This window comes from Coniophora puteana (assembly GCF_000271625.1).
Source record: "Coniophora puteana RWD-64-598 SS2 unplaced genomic scaffold CONPUscaffold_17, whole genome shotgun sequence".
NCBI lineage: Eukaryota > Fungi > Basidiomycota > Agaricomycetes > Boletales > Coniophoraceae > Coniophora > Coniophora puteana.
This window is the reverse complement of record NW_006913069.1, coordinates 766,821-780,734: the sequence shown is the minus strand read 5'-3', so window position 1 is coordinate 780,734 and position 13,914 is coordinate 766,821. Positions and strand designations below refer to the sequence as shown.

The 13,914-nt window shown below is 52.2% G+C and overlaps 5 protein-coding genes across 5 annotated transcripts; 3 read left to right on the top strand and 2 right to left on the bottom strand.

Moving 5' to 3' along the window:
* Positions 1–738: 738 nt before the first annotated feature.
* CONPUDRAFT_169662 (FAD/NAD(P)-binding domain-containing protein) lies at positions 739–3,337 on the top strand (the record flags this gene model as incomplete). The annotated part of the gene is made up of 11 exons (XM_007776511.1): positions 739–865; positions 937–1,440; positions 1,508–1,616; positions 1,833–2,175; positions 2,230–2,280; positions 2,333–2,633; positions 2,686–2,732; positions 2,785–2,876; positions 2,926–3,118; positions 3,173–3,230; positions 3,283–3,337. The coding sequence occupies 11 exons, from the start codon at positions 739–741 to the stop codon at positions 3,285–3,287; spliced, it is 1,830 nt and encodes a 609-aa protein (XP_007774701.1). The 3' UTR covers positions 3,288–3,337.
* Positions 3,338–3,928: 591 nt separating this feature from the next.
* Positions 3,929–5,921, top strand: CONPUDRAFT_159420 (carboxypeptidase Y; the record flags this gene model as incomplete). Its single annotated transcript, XM_007776510.1, has 11 exons — positions 3,929–4,125; positions 4,181–4,287; positions 4,352–4,527; positions 4,585–4,692; positions 4,746–4,845; positions 4,897–4,978; positions 5,039–5,063; positions 5,112–5,229; positions 5,286–5,355; positions 5,404–5,782; positions 5,853–5,921. 11 exons carry the CDS (start codon positions 3,929–3,931, stop codon positions 5,919–5,921), a joined length of 1,431 nt encoding a protein of 476 aa, XP_007774700.1.
* A 1,096-nt stretch (positions 5,922–7,017) lies between these two features.
* CONPUDRAFT_159419 (uncharacterized protein) lies at positions 7,018–9,354 on the bottom strand (the record flags this gene model as incomplete). Its single annotated transcript, XM_007776509.1, has 9 exons — positions 7,018–7,131; positions 7,185–7,293; positions 7,338–7,661; positions 7,710–7,762; positions 7,806–7,877; positions 7,927–8,022; positions 8,477–9,074; positions 9,130–9,233; positions 9,295–9,354. 9 exons carry the CDS (start codon positions 9,352–9,354, stop codon positions 7,018–7,020), a joined length of 1,530 nt encoding a protein of 509 aa, XP_007774699.1.
* Positions 9,355–9,531: 177 nt separating this feature from the next.
* On the top strand, positions 9,532–10,235 carry CONPUDRAFT_159418 (uncharacterized protein; the record flags this gene model as incomplete). The annotated part of the gene is made up of 3 exons (XM_007776508.1): positions 9,532–9,693; positions 9,742–10,089; positions 10,137–10,235. The coding sequence occupies 3 exons, from the start codon at positions 9,532–9,534 to the stop codon at positions 10,233–10,235; spliced, it is 609 nt and encodes a 202-aa protein (XP_007774698.1).
* A 290-nt stretch (positions 10,236–10,525) lies between these two features.
* On the bottom strand, positions 10,526–11,923 carry CONPUDRAFT_65982 (uncharacterized protein; the record flags this gene model as incomplete). The annotated part of the gene is made up of 3 exons (XM_007776264.1): positions 10,526–10,885; positions 10,930–11,582; positions 11,644–11,923. The coding sequence occupies 3 exons, from the start codon at positions 11,921–11,923 to the stop codon at positions 10,526–10,528; spliced, it is 1,293 nt and encodes a 430-aa protein (XP_007774454.1).
* Positions 11,924–13,914: the final 1,991 nt, after the last annotated feature.

Genomic DNA, 13,914 nt, shown 5'->3' with positions numbered 1-13,914 from the left:
ACTACTGATGCCATGCACCTTCGTTGGGGCTGTTTTCCACGAAGCGTGAGCGCAAAGATCTTCGATATTCGGTATATCGGCTGCGTGATAGGTAGCATTGAATATCCGACAACTTTGACGGTACTATGTTATGTTCAGAATAACAACGTTTGGCGGAGCTTGCATGCACTGAGCCGAGCTGTGGGTACCCGTTCATCATACCCGCTTCCGACACGTTGCTTCAAGATAGATTATCCAACTGTGGCGGCATGTGCTTTCGGTCGCTGAGTTTGAAAGCCCCACTGCGTGGATGCGCCCCTATGTGACAACGGCGGCTTGGCTGATGGTTGATAGTACACTCAAGAGTAAAGTCGTCATTGTCCATGTGAGTTACCATCCGTGTGGGCGTGATATGCCTTCGGTGAGTTCCTAAATCGACTCCCGACATTTCAGCTCGCTGATCTACTGTATCTTCTTAAAGCTTGAACCTCTAGGCCGCCGGCGAATTGCTTCCTTCGTAATAAGCACCGCTGAGACTTTCTTTCTCACCTAAACAGCCAACGCTCCGCTACCTTTGCCCATTGGCACCTGCTCGAGATACTTTTAGCTTCTTCATACAGGCAGAACTCAGGGACATTCAGCCGGCCTCAATGCTTTCTCAGAGGCCCCTAATCATAGCGCGTACTTAAAGGCACATCGCGTCCTCTCGTTTTTTGCCAGTTTTCCTACAAGACACGATCTAGCACACCAAACGCTATTATGCTAGACACAGACGTTGAGCTCGCTGAAGCAGCCGCCGATTGGCTCGTCACCCTTGGTGCTGCCGCGTCTTCGGATGACCTCGACGCGTTCGCCGACCACTTCTTACCTGATGGCTGGCTTCGCGGTACGTAAACACCGGTCCACCACTTTTGGGCATCATACCTGACGTCAGCCTTCCCCGCATTTCCTCCCCAGATCTCCTCTGTTACTCCTGGGATTTCAGAACTCTATCCGGGCGCGACACCATCTACAACTACCTCGCCGCTCCTGCTTCCGACAAGTACAGCACCAACGGATTCACTTCGGATGCCGCTCCGAGCCCCAAGTCCCCGCACGGCCGGCGCCGGTTCGACGCCACCGCGATTCATGCCCTCGAGCTCGACATAAATAGCACGCTCGACGGGCCAACCGCTTTTCCGCTCCCCGCTGACCCGTCGCAGAGCGGCGTCCAGGCCGCCTTCACATTCTCGCTGCGCGAGCCGCACGCCCGCGGCCGGGGGTTCTTCCGGCTTGTGCCCACGCCACGCGCCGGGTGGAAGGCGCTTACGGTGTTCCTGAGTCTGCATGAGCTCATCGGCTACGAGGAGCCCGTCGCGCGCCCACTAGGCATTCCGGAGGATCCAGCGACGGTGGCCGCTTGGGAGGACGAGTATGTGAAGGAGGGCGAGGCGATTGAGAAGGACCCAACTGTGCTGATTGGTGTGTGGATTTGTCTCGTGTCGCATTCATTCGTTGGCTCCATGATGCTCACACCTCCGCGATGCAGTGGGAGCCGGTCAAGCTGGTCTCATGTGTGCTGCACGCTTCCGTCGAATGGGAATAAGGACGCTGGTCGTCGAGAAGACCCCTCGTGTAGGAGACGTGTGGCGCCAGAGGTAAGTTTCAATATCTTGTTACGGGTAAACTGAGCTTAGAGCCAAGTCCCAAGATACCCGACTTTGACACTCCATACGCCTGCCGCTCAGAGTGAATGTACGTCTGTGTTTATCTTGACTGCGCCCGACAATGACCCGTCTTCTGGGAAGTTCTATATCAGCCTTATCCGTGCGTTCACTCACCTTCATCCCCTGTACTACATGATTGACTCGCAGGGACAGAGAGACGTTTCCCAAATATGTCGATCGGACGAGGCTCGCAAACTTCATGGAGTCGTACGCTATCTTGCAAGACTTGCACATCTGGACGTCCACGACAGTCTTGTCTTCACCTGAGCCCAGGTACGACTCCAATACGCAGCGATGGACTGTCACCGTTTCCCGGAATGGAGGAACGTTTGAGATAAAACCCAAACACCTAGTCCTTGCACTGGGTAGCGGTCAACCAACTACTCCCACGTGGCCGGGAATGGATACATTTGAGGGTAACACTTATCACTCGGACTATCACAGAAACGCGGGGAAGTGGCGAGGAAAGAAAGCGATTGTTGTAGGCTCCGTGAGCTTCTCTACTTTGGCCTAATTGCGCTTCTTCTCATCCGCATTTCTCTAGTGCAACGCTGGCGCAGACATTGCCCAGGACTTCGCATCTAATGGTGTCGACGTAAGCTTACCTCGCCTAAATAATTGAAGCGTCTGATCAATAATCGATTCAGGTTACTATTGTTCAACGTACCCCTACCTGCGTCATGTCTTACAAGACCGCCGACAAGCTCACGTTTGATCCTATTTGGAATAAGTCACGAGCGTCGGAGGATGCAGATCTTTTCGGAAATTCCATGCCTAATCGGCTAGTCATCCAATCTCTAGCAAACGGAGGGCTCGACCAGTTCAAGAAGCTTGACGCTGAACTTCACGTCGGCCTCGAGGCGAAAGGTTACAAGCTGACCTGGTCGCTCAACGGCGTAGAAGCTGGCTATCCTGTTTTTCTCTTAGAGCAGCTGGCACGAGGAACGAGTACGTATATGGGATATCAATTTTAAGACACCTTGACGGACATCTCACACAGTGATGGATATCGGTGTTGGACAGCTGATCATCGACGGCAAGGTCAAGGTGAGCTGCTCTCTCTTTGATATATAAGCCGGAGATTAAAGTATACTGTAAGGTCAAGCATGGCGTTGACATCGTCGGCTTCGAGTCAGACTGTGTTGTCTTTGCCGACGGTACAAAGCTCCCCGCCGATGTTGTTGCGTTAGCGTAAGTATGCATGTTGCCGCTCGCAGATCACTGTCTAAATTATCTTTAGCACAGGAAATGCCCCAGCCATTGAGACGATAAGGTCACTAGTAGGCGCACATCTTGTGTCGAAAATCGGGGGTAAAGTGTGGGGCCTTGATCCCGACGGTGAACACCGTCGCCTGTTTCGTCCGACCGGTCAACCTGGCTTGTGGATCGTTGGCGGAGGCATCAGTACTCCTAGGTATCACAGTCGACACTTGGTGAGTTATACATCTCCTGCGTTCAATTTTGTTCATCGACTGATTTCATTTTAGGGTTTGCAGATTCTGGCCGAAGAACTCGGGATCAAAGGTCCTACCCCTGGTTATTCCGGTAAGCAAAAGCAAATCCTCGTTCAAGGACGTCTCACGTAGACATCTTCTAGGATAAACGAAGTTGTAATTATATCGATTGGATGGAAGTATGGTATTGGTGATATGGTTTGGACTATGTATAATCTTCCTTTATACTCTTCGTTTCGGTAAATCATTGTAATTATGTTCATCAGTTTACCCTATCTACTGAGAACGGGACCTTGGATTGTAAAACGGGCGTGCCAAAGGCATTATGTCGGGGAAGCGAAGCATGACTAACTAACACCTGGCTTGACAAGGAAATGCATTCCGATGCTCAACTTATGTCGGACAAACCATCTCAGCCGAGTTCCGCGAGAATCAGACCGAAGTGAAGACAGACGTGGGAAACATTCCTCGATTTAAACTCCGCTACGTATTCAGCCGGGTTTCACGGATTCGTTAGCGCCCATACTGACTCCAACACTTTACAGTTTCATGAAGCTCTGGCTCTCGGGCATGACCCAATCTTCACGACGAAGCCTCTGTGTGAGCTCCAAAATCAATCAGAAAAGGGACTCATTCTGCGCAATCCTCGGAGCCGACATCAGTTGATCAGTGCCGGGCGCTTATGCTGAATGCTTTAAGGAGACGGCGACTCCACATGTTCCACATCATATCCAGCACCACAGCTAGTCCAATCGCGACAATATGCTTCGCTCGCTAGGAATTCTGACAATGTTTTCAACTTCTCTTGTATACGCGTCACAGAGTCCTCTGGCCTCCCTCTTTGACGTTTTCACCAAGTCCAGCGATGGCCCCACTAACGATCCTTTTCCTCAGGCATCCACAAATTCTACCATACTCAAGTACCCAGACACCCCTGGATATGGCGTACGAGCTAGGGAGTCTCGGTTCTGCGATGGTACAGTGAAGTGAGTATCATTCAAGTCTTTGAAACTGCTCGAGAGCTTAGCTCTCCTGTGACAGAACGCACACAGGATACATCGACATCGGGTCTCGTCACTTGTTCTTCTATTACTTTGAGAGCAGAGGTCAGCCTGCGACGGATGATGTCATCATGTGGATTCAAGGTGGTGAGTACACTGTTCATGGCCGTCGATCTCCGGTCTAGTTGCGCTGATCTGACGTGTGTTGCAGGTCCTGGAGGATCAGGAAGTGTAGGACTGTTCATGGAGAATGGCCCCTGTCGGGCAATCACACCCGACGGTGAAATCAGCTACCACTCCGATTCGTGGAACACCAACGCCAACGTGATTTATATCGATCAACCCGTTGGTGTCGGGTTCTCGTACTCTGACGCGGGCGAGACAATCGTACGTGGGACCTTGCAAAGCAGTTCAATATCAAGTTGACTGACTGATTAGCTTTAGAGTACGACTGATGCGGCTGCCAAAGATATCGCAACTTCTATTGCCCTACTTTTCGACCACTTCGAGCTTGGCGATCGGGCGTTTCATATCGCAGGTGAATCGTACGGGGTACGTACGAAGCTGAACTGCTCTTGACCATCTCTAACTGATAGGTTGAGTAGGGCCGATACGTCCCTATGTTTGCGTCGACTTTGTATGACCAGAACAGGCGCTTGCTTGCACAAGGGTTTGGGACTGTGAACTTGAAGTCGGTCATGATAGGTTTGCGCTTTAGGTTTTTTTTATATTGCTCGCTGTTAACATCAGGTAAAGGTAACGGCAGTCCAGACTGGGCTTCTTTGATTAATAGTTTTGTCGACTTCCAATGTTCCATAGCACCAGTCCAGTCTATCAGGTACGTCAGATTTACATCAGATCGCGTGGAGGGCTAATATTTGCGCTTTGCTGATGACAGCAAGTGCGTCAAGATGAAGAGCTTGGTAGGGACAGCACTCATCACCTTGGATAATTGCTGACGTAGAATTCAGGAGTCTCGTGTTCAACGCTGGATGTCGGCGAGCTGCATAGAAACATTCGACGAGATCAGCTGCGGAGCGGCTCAGAAAGCTGGCTGGGATGAGTTTGTCAACGCCTATGGAGAGACAGGTAAATAAAAAAAATTCAGGAGCTCCCATTTGAATTGACGGACGCTGGCCTGTTAGGCCTGAACTACTACGACTATACTAAGGAGTGCGAAGGCGGAGCTGAGCAATCATGTTATTTCCTGTTTACGTATGTTCTACCTTTCTCTCCATCCACCATGCTGATGATCGCTTCCAGCTACATGGAAAAGTACCTCAATCGCACAGACGTACGGGAGTCCATTAACGTAGATTCGTCGTTCTCCGGAGGCTTCAATATCTCTTCGCAGGGTGTCATGGATGCATTCGTGAGCAATTTCGATCAGGGACACAGCAGCATGCCATACGTTGCACAACTTCTTGAGCGTGGCATTCGTGTACTCATCTACGCAGGCGAGAATGACTTCATCTGCAACACCCGCTCTCAGGAGCTATGGATGAGCTCTATGGAGTGGAGTGGAAAAGACGTCTTTGCTGTGCAAAACGTTAGAAGCTGGGAGGTCGACGGGAAAGCAGCAGGTAAAACTAAGAATGCACATGCACTGACCTATGCGACCATTGCAGGCGCAGGACATATGGTGCGTTCTTTTATCTTACAGTAGATTTTATTTTCCTCGTTTAGCTAATTTTACGCGTCCCTGCTGCCAGGCACCGTATGACAAGCCTCGAGAGACGCTGGAGATGCTTGAAAGATGGCTAACCGTGAAAAATCTGTAGAGTAGGGGTTTTCGACCTCCGTAGTACGGTCCAGGTCCGCTGTGCGGCTTTCAAATATTCTCACTAGATCTGATGCAGGCAAACAGAACTTGCTAATATTCGTTATTCTCAAGGCTGAAGTAGTATACTATAGAGCCCTTATATTGCTCTCTGGCATCCAGCGGAGTTACTATACTGAAAACAAACCTGTGCGAAACTAAAATACACACCAATGACGTGATTATATCTTATCAACTCACAGAGGAAGCAGCACCTAGAAGACCAGGGTCCCGTAAGGGTACCAGAGGACAGGCTTACATCATTCCCACCATAGCCTGTGCATGATACCCACTGGATCCGGTCACTAAGGCCGTAAGTCCTTTGCTGGCTAGATTGGCTCCGATTTCTCCTGAGCTTGTCCATCACCTCATAGTGCTCAAACCTATGTCAATGTCAAAATGAGCTCTGCTCTAGCCAACAAAAAGTCGGAAACCATTCGTGATGAAGTAGCTGCGTGCCGAAAGAAGAAGGTATCGAGAATGCTAAAGAAAATAACCGAGAGCAGGGAGAGAAGGTGAGTGACCACAGTGGACCCTGTTGCCGTGCGCGACTTTGATACCGGATGATAGGAAGGAAGCTAGAGAATCTACCGACGTCGTTCCACCTGAGTCCCAGTGAAAACGCACTCCATCCATTTCGTTGAATAATTATAGTTTTCGCTCATTTCATGGTTTGACTTAACACATGTTAATTATCGTGGTTACGCATGGAAAAGGATATATTGGACAATCGAGCTCGTGAATAATACAGAACAATGCATATCTATCGAGAACCACCGATATCCACGAGAGAGAGAAATGAATGAAACGCACGAAAAACCATGGAAACTAACAGGAATCGACTGGACACGCGCAAGAGAGTGAAACGAGTGAAACGCACGAAAAACCATGGAAATTGGCAGGAATTGACTGGACACGCACAAAGCCCTAGAGTCGAATACTGCCAAGGAAAACGAGAGAAATGGATATATGACACGAAGCCGCCAGAGTCGCCGAGATAACGAGAGCACCGCGTGCATAGGAAGGAGGCTGGATAGCAGAGACACAGGAGCGCGCGATCAAGCTGTCGCGTTGGTGCTCTTTCTCTTCTTCCGCCCCGAGGTTATCTCTTGCTTGGTGGCTCCTGCTTTACCCGTCTTGGTGTGTTCGCGGCGGTACCTAGCATCCCATCCCTAGATAGTACTTCAGAAGTGCCTGTAAGTGTAAATAAAACCAGAGTAGTTACGTCGCGCTCGGCCTTGGGCAGTGCTTTCCAGTCGATGTTGAAGCGAGCCGTTGTCCCCTCTTGTTTGCCGCCGAGAAGCAGCCACCAAACGTGATCGCACCACAAACTCCTGCGCGAGATCAGACGAGTCGGAATGGAGATAGTAGTACTTACTTGCCGCTCCCGATGCCCGGCTTGACCATGGGTGCTGACGGCGGTCCCGGTTTGCCCTTCACCTTCTTGAGTGTCGCGGCAGACGGTTCAGCTTCGGGTGGTGTCGCGGTCTCGGCCTCCAAAGGAGACGCTTCCTTGGTAGCGATCTCAGGGGCCACGGCGTCAGAGGCGTTAGCGGGGGCTGCGCGAGGGGAGATATCGCGTTGGGGGATGGAAAGGGAGCGTCGATCAGGTTGCCCGTTGGACGGGGGCTGGTCTTCGTCGACGTCGGAGGACGAGGACGAGGATGAGTCGTCGCCAGTGTCCCTCTCCTTCATTTTACATCTGCGTCGCCGTCAGTCGAAGGGAAGCACCCAGAAATAAAATACTTACAACGCCAAGTTGTTCGCCTGCCTCGGGCGAGGCACAGATTTGGGAACACGGAGCTGTAGGGCACGTTAGCTACGGAGATAATAGAATGAACTGGACACTCGCCTTGCTAGTGGTACCTCCTTCCTGTGTAATGTTCGACTCCGGTCGCCCGCTAGCTGCCGACGAGCCCTGTAACAAATGTGAATGAAATGAAAGCCCGATCAAATGAAAAACTTACTAGCTGTTCCGACGCCGCGACAGGGTCATCCTCGGTCTTTGTCGCCTTTGCCACGCCATTTTTCTTGAAAACCTTTTCCGCTTCACTGGGGTAAATCTGCGTGGCGATCAGACGGCTCTTCCAATGGTGTCAGATTTACGTCTAGTATTCGACCCTTTACGGCTTTATTGGTTCATCCAGAAGCCTCCTGTACGGCGATGTTCCTCTACGAGGTCTACAAGTAAACACCGCCTTCATACGTCTATTCAGGCGCTTAGTATCCCATAGGTACTTTAAGCGCTTAACGCACTCGTGTGGCTCCGCGTTCATCGCATAGGGCCACGTTCTGCTTACGTAGCCGTCCTGCATTACCGCGGGACTTGGACTGCATAGTAGTTACGAATACGGTAGTGACTTCACACGCTCCTGTCATATATATACAGTCGCTACCATGAATATCATCTAAGTCTTCTCTCTACCTCGAACGACTACCATCGTCAGCTACCAGCCTAACCAGCTACTCACTCAACCTTCAACACTAACTGCCCGGTGAGTTCGCGCTTTCATAGACTCCTATGCTATACTCGCGATTGTCCTTTGTCAAATGGTCCCCCGCGAGTTTGAGGACCGGATGGATCTTCTCAATGACAAACGTATAAGCACATATAGCCTCGTATGGAAGGTTGAGGAAGGTGGGGGCGAGCATACTCTTCTGACGCCAGTGGGTAAAGATCAATCGGGCAGTGCGAAGGACCGCAAGCGCGACACGGCCGTCGACAGGGACTCCGTCCTTGTTGACCATCCATTTGTAATTGTCGTTATACCCGTGGTAGATCCGCCCGCGGCTGCTGATCTGCGTGGTCTCCTCGACAGGTGCCGCCGCCGGAATGATAGCCGACGATTTCTCCTTGGTTTGGTGCCGTTCCCATGCAAGGCTCATCCACGAATCGGCGCAGGCCAAGTAGTCGGTAGGTGCGAGCATGTCGGCGCAGCCGAAGTCAACCCCACTATCAGGGTCGATCCCAGTCCGTGCAATGTTCAATGTGCGCTTGGCGAACTCAAGAAGCGACTCGCGCGGCCCTATCTCAGCAGCGCTCGTGGAGCTCAGCGCGGGGGTCGGGACAGTGAGCCCGGCTGCATCGCCTGCATGAAAACGTAAGATGAGATCACTAAGCCGCATATAGTCAGCAACCCATATCTGTGAGCGAGAACCGGAGTACACACGTGTAAGCCTGGCATTTGACCTCGAGGCTGCTTTTCTCGGCGCGTAGGCGCTTGATCTCGCGACAAAGGGCCTCTTCCCCTTGGGGAAATGAATCCGGCGACGCCTGGATACCACGAGGTGTGACATGAGTTCGGAACCGTGTGGGGCCAGGAACAAGAACCTACCGATTGTTTCTGACCCACATGCGCGCCGTCGGTCGAAGCAAGCTCTTGGATGTCCGGCATGTCGGTGGCCATATGTTTTTGATTGTAATGATAGAGGAAGAAGGATTAATGGGAGGGAGTGCACGCAAAATCTTATCTTATCTATCGCATCGGGATGTAAATTCAAAGTCCGATGGGCCTATGCGTGCAAGGTTTTTTTTTCTAAGTCTTTTGTCGTGTCGCGTTCACACTTGCAATATGTCTGACAAGCGCCTCTTACTTCATCAAAGCCACGGGCCAGCGCGCAAGGCGGGCGCCGACACCTTCATTGTCGAGAAGGCAATCCTTCTGGAGCCGGACTGTCGGCGCGGCAACGCGTTTGCCGTGAACGTGCAACCGCATGGAGCTGAAGAACCTCTGGTACGTGTACGCCTATCCCCAATTGACCATCGGCTCACAATGCCGTAGCACATCGGCATCCAACTCAAAAATAACAAGGCGAACAAGTCATACAAGTCCCTCGGCACGCAGACCGATCGTGAGGAAAGGTTCCGTCCCGACGTCGGCGCAACCTTCCTAACCGTGCCGTCCACGATGCCGCCGTCGCCCCCGGGATCTCCATTCTTACCGCCGGCTATTGACCTTGTACATTATGCTATGGGGCTGCCCAAGCGCGCCAAGGTCACGCAATTCCAGCCCCGTGCCGTCTCGCCATTTACCCTGGCCCCCGGCAACGCGGGTCCATCCAGTCGACTCCCCGGGAGTTCTTACCTGACACTCACCCAGGTACGGACGTACGTACACGAGTCACCCGAGGTATTTAGTTCATTATATCATATTGATTCATACTAACATGTTATTAGGATAAACAGGAGGATGAGGAGGACGATTTTCGTCCTTGGCACACGCCCAAGAAGGGGAAGATCCCGTGGCCTCCCCGTCGCAGCCACCATCGCCACTAAAATATTTTTTCATTGCTTTTTGTTGGATCTTTTCTTCGGATCAGATGGATCCATTCAACTCTCACCGGATTCGCGCTGAGCTGCACAGGGAAGATCCCGTGGCCTCCCCGTCGCAGCCACCATCGCCACTAAACTGTGCAGCTCAGCGCGAATCCGGTGAGAGTTGAATGGATCCATCTGATCCGAAGAAAAGATCCTGATTCCCTCGCATGTAATACCAATAAAAGAGAATCAATGCATTGATGTCAAACTACTAGTACATGTGCGCGAATGTGAGGATATAGAAGACTCTAAGAAACATCAGATAACGACAAGTCGCCAATGCCACCCTCCAATCCACTAAAAACAGCTATGTCCAATCCGGGTTTCTCGACGACAAACCAAAGCGTCCCTTCGTGTTCGCGACCAGGGAACTTATGCGGGAGCATAGCAATGACGGATTTAATGTACTTGATATCGATCACTTGCAGGGCTGCTTGTCCGTAATACTTACACGCGTGAATGGTCTCAAATGAAGCGATTCGAAGCGTGTCATCCGGCTCGCCATAAATCGACACCATCGCGAACGCGTGCTCGACTTGATTGAGCATTCCGACAAAAAAATACTGTACCTCTGCATAGACAGGGGCAGCATGTCCTGGCAGTTGAATCTAGTTACATTAGTGCAGGTAGACCCCTGAAAACAATAACTCACCGACACATTCCGCGAGCATCTAACACTTCCAGTCATGGCATTCTCCTTCCAGTATGAACGGGCGATTTGGCCATTGGGGAGACGAAGTCGGGCACGGCGTTGAATACGTGGCTGCCCCTGGACTTCGATCCCGTGAGCACGTAGAGCAGTGACCACGGCAGCACTTTCAGATGAGTTCGGGGTGTAAAGATAGCGATCTTTGCGAGGAAGAAGGACATATTCGCCAAAGGCGACAGACGCACGAGGCAGCGGCGCATTGGCGGGAACAAGATCAGGATACAACGCTTTGAGAGCGTTGACCTGACACCGAAGGAGGGCTCGCCGAGAAAGATTTGCGTACGGGTGAGAATGAGACCGAATCTCGCGGCCAAGATCGCCGACCATACGTTCCATGGTCCACTGCGAGCTTGTAAGCGGCGGTCCTTTTCGTGTGGTATCTGCCGCCATGTGGGTAACCGCGTGTATCCACGGCCGAACAAAGTGGATGCGATCGGCACGTTTCTGGACGTATATCTTCTCAAACCCATCAGCGAACTTGTTGAGATGGTCCCTGGCTGTCTGGACCTGCGTGAATGTTATTGAATGTTGCTGTAGTAGTCGAACTCCGAGGACTAAGTGGCAGAGGTTCTCCCAATGCTCTTGCGGGAGTAGACCTAGTGGATATGATCAATTCTATATTATGAGCGAGATGCACGAGGGAAAAAAAACACATACCGTAGAATAGTGCGGGGCCCATACCATAGATGTACAGAAGCCACTCCCAGGCTTTGTAACCACTGTGAATTTTCTTTGCGGGATTGCGAGGCGGCCGATCAAACGACCCGGGGAGGTAAGTCGTCATGGAGCCAACGAGCCTGCTGTGCTCGTTCCATACCCGTTGCGATCTGAGGACCGCCCACTTCCAGCTGGAAGGGCGATCGTCCTCGGCATGCTGGAATTGCCCCCGCCAGAGGGGGATGAGGAGATCGCCCACGTTGATGGCGGTCACATGCATGATGTCGGAGCCAAATGCCAGGGGAAGAGGGAGCATGTGGGGGATACCAGAAAATATCGTGGGCTTTACGATGCCCGTCTCGCGTCGCATGACATGGTAATCAGCCTGAGTGGGGCTTGCAAGGAGCCGAGAGAGGTTAGCGTGATAGTCGCCTGAGCCCGCTTCGGGTAGCCTACTTGCACGCGTAGAAGGATGCAGGCATCCGCTGACTGTGTAGTTGTTGGGGAGGCGCATCAAAGGATAATAATGGGGGTTCCCGGGAGGACGACGTCCAGGAAACTCGCAGTACAATCGGCACGAGATCTTCCCGTGATGGCCGACCAAGCATGTCAGCATGGCCATACCGGGCCCGTCTGCTGTCCCAACGAAGAGAAAGGGGTCGTTGAGGCGGGTAGTCCGAGTATCGCCCTCATAAACAACAAGACCGTCGTTCTGGAGGGCTGCTAGATGATAGAAACCTGGAAAAAGAAAAGAGTCGAGATTTTTTGGTTTTTTCGGCCCGGGGATGACAGCGCCTGGCACGACGTGTCGTTTCTTGTACCGCTCGCTTGGCGCAAGGTCGTAGATAACCCATATGTAGATCCAGCAGTCGGACTGCTTGGACTGGTACAACTGGGCACCGTCGATTGAGAACATGAGGACAGTACTTGCGTCCGTTATGAGACCATCACGGCAGGCTTGGACATAATGTTGACCTTGGATGATGTCGTCGAAGACGTCAAAAACAGTGCCGTCATTGCGACTGAGCCGCTGTAGCAAGTCCTGGGTGCGGGCCTGCCGATAACGCATTCTCCGAGCAGTGTCGGGGTGTCGCCAGAGCGCCTGGATCTGCGGGCCAATCGGAAGGGTGGTAAACTTTTGTCGAGGAACTTTTTTGGATGTACCGGGGAGATGGCGAGACGTCCCACAGTCGGGGCAGCTGTCAAGAGCTGCGAACGGCCCCGTGTATGCGATGCAGGTGTTGGGACACATGTCTTCTTCAATCCCTTCTACTCCGCTGAGGCGACCAAGTTCGTGATGAGCAGTGTAGAGTGAGTGTGCCTTGAAACCGAGTATCTCTTCCTCGAGAATGTCGCAAGCGGCCTTATACTGATCGTCCGTCAGATTCTTCATCAGGAGCTTGAGGGCAATCCGAAGAGGGCGATCGTTGGAAAGGTTGCTGATAGCAGTGGGAGGGTGACGAAGACGATGGCGCGCAGCCGAGGACAACTTGTGGTGAGTGGTGTTGTCGATACTTGCGTTCTGGAGGAGCTCAATGAACCGGGTTGACCGCTGAAGCTCCTCGAGGACGATCCCCTCCTCGAATGCCTCAAGGTCTTCGTCCGTAAAGCCCGCGGTGCCATGAGCCTCCGTCTGGGGGGGAATCTCTGCGCGCAACTGAGGTTGCTGCTCTCCCACTGCGGCATCCACTGCCTCATCGTGTCCCTCGGGTGCGGGTGTGCTGCCTGTTGCTGCGTCTGAAGAGGCCTGTTGCGTACGTCTGTCGGTGTTCTGTGATAGTGCAACCTCTTCATCTTCGTCCTCGTACACTAGCTCGTCCACTTGTTGGTTTTTGCTCGCCTTGCTCGTCTTGCTCGTCCTCGATGGTGAGGTTCTCGAGGCCGAACGTATCCTGCATGCACAAGTGTTAGATTTGATGGTGAGATTGGTAAGTCTCACTCACATCGACGTTTTGTGCCCGAATTGTATGAAGTTGTGGCTCACGCGGAGGTGATGACATCGGGATGTCATCGTCGTATGATGCTGGCGAGTGAGGTGGAGTCTACTTGCTGCGTGAGTGATATGAATGAGCTGAACATAAATAACACGCACCTGCGATTGCTCTGGAACCTGTGGGCTGCGCTCACGCTGCCTAGCTACTGTCTGAGCCTGGGTGTCTCCGGCCGGCCGCGGCTGTGATCGAGTGGGAGGAGCACGATGGATTGACCTGCTGGAGTGTTGAGGAGCATGAAGAGGTTGTGCCGAAGGATAGAACACGTCAAGTATCTGGG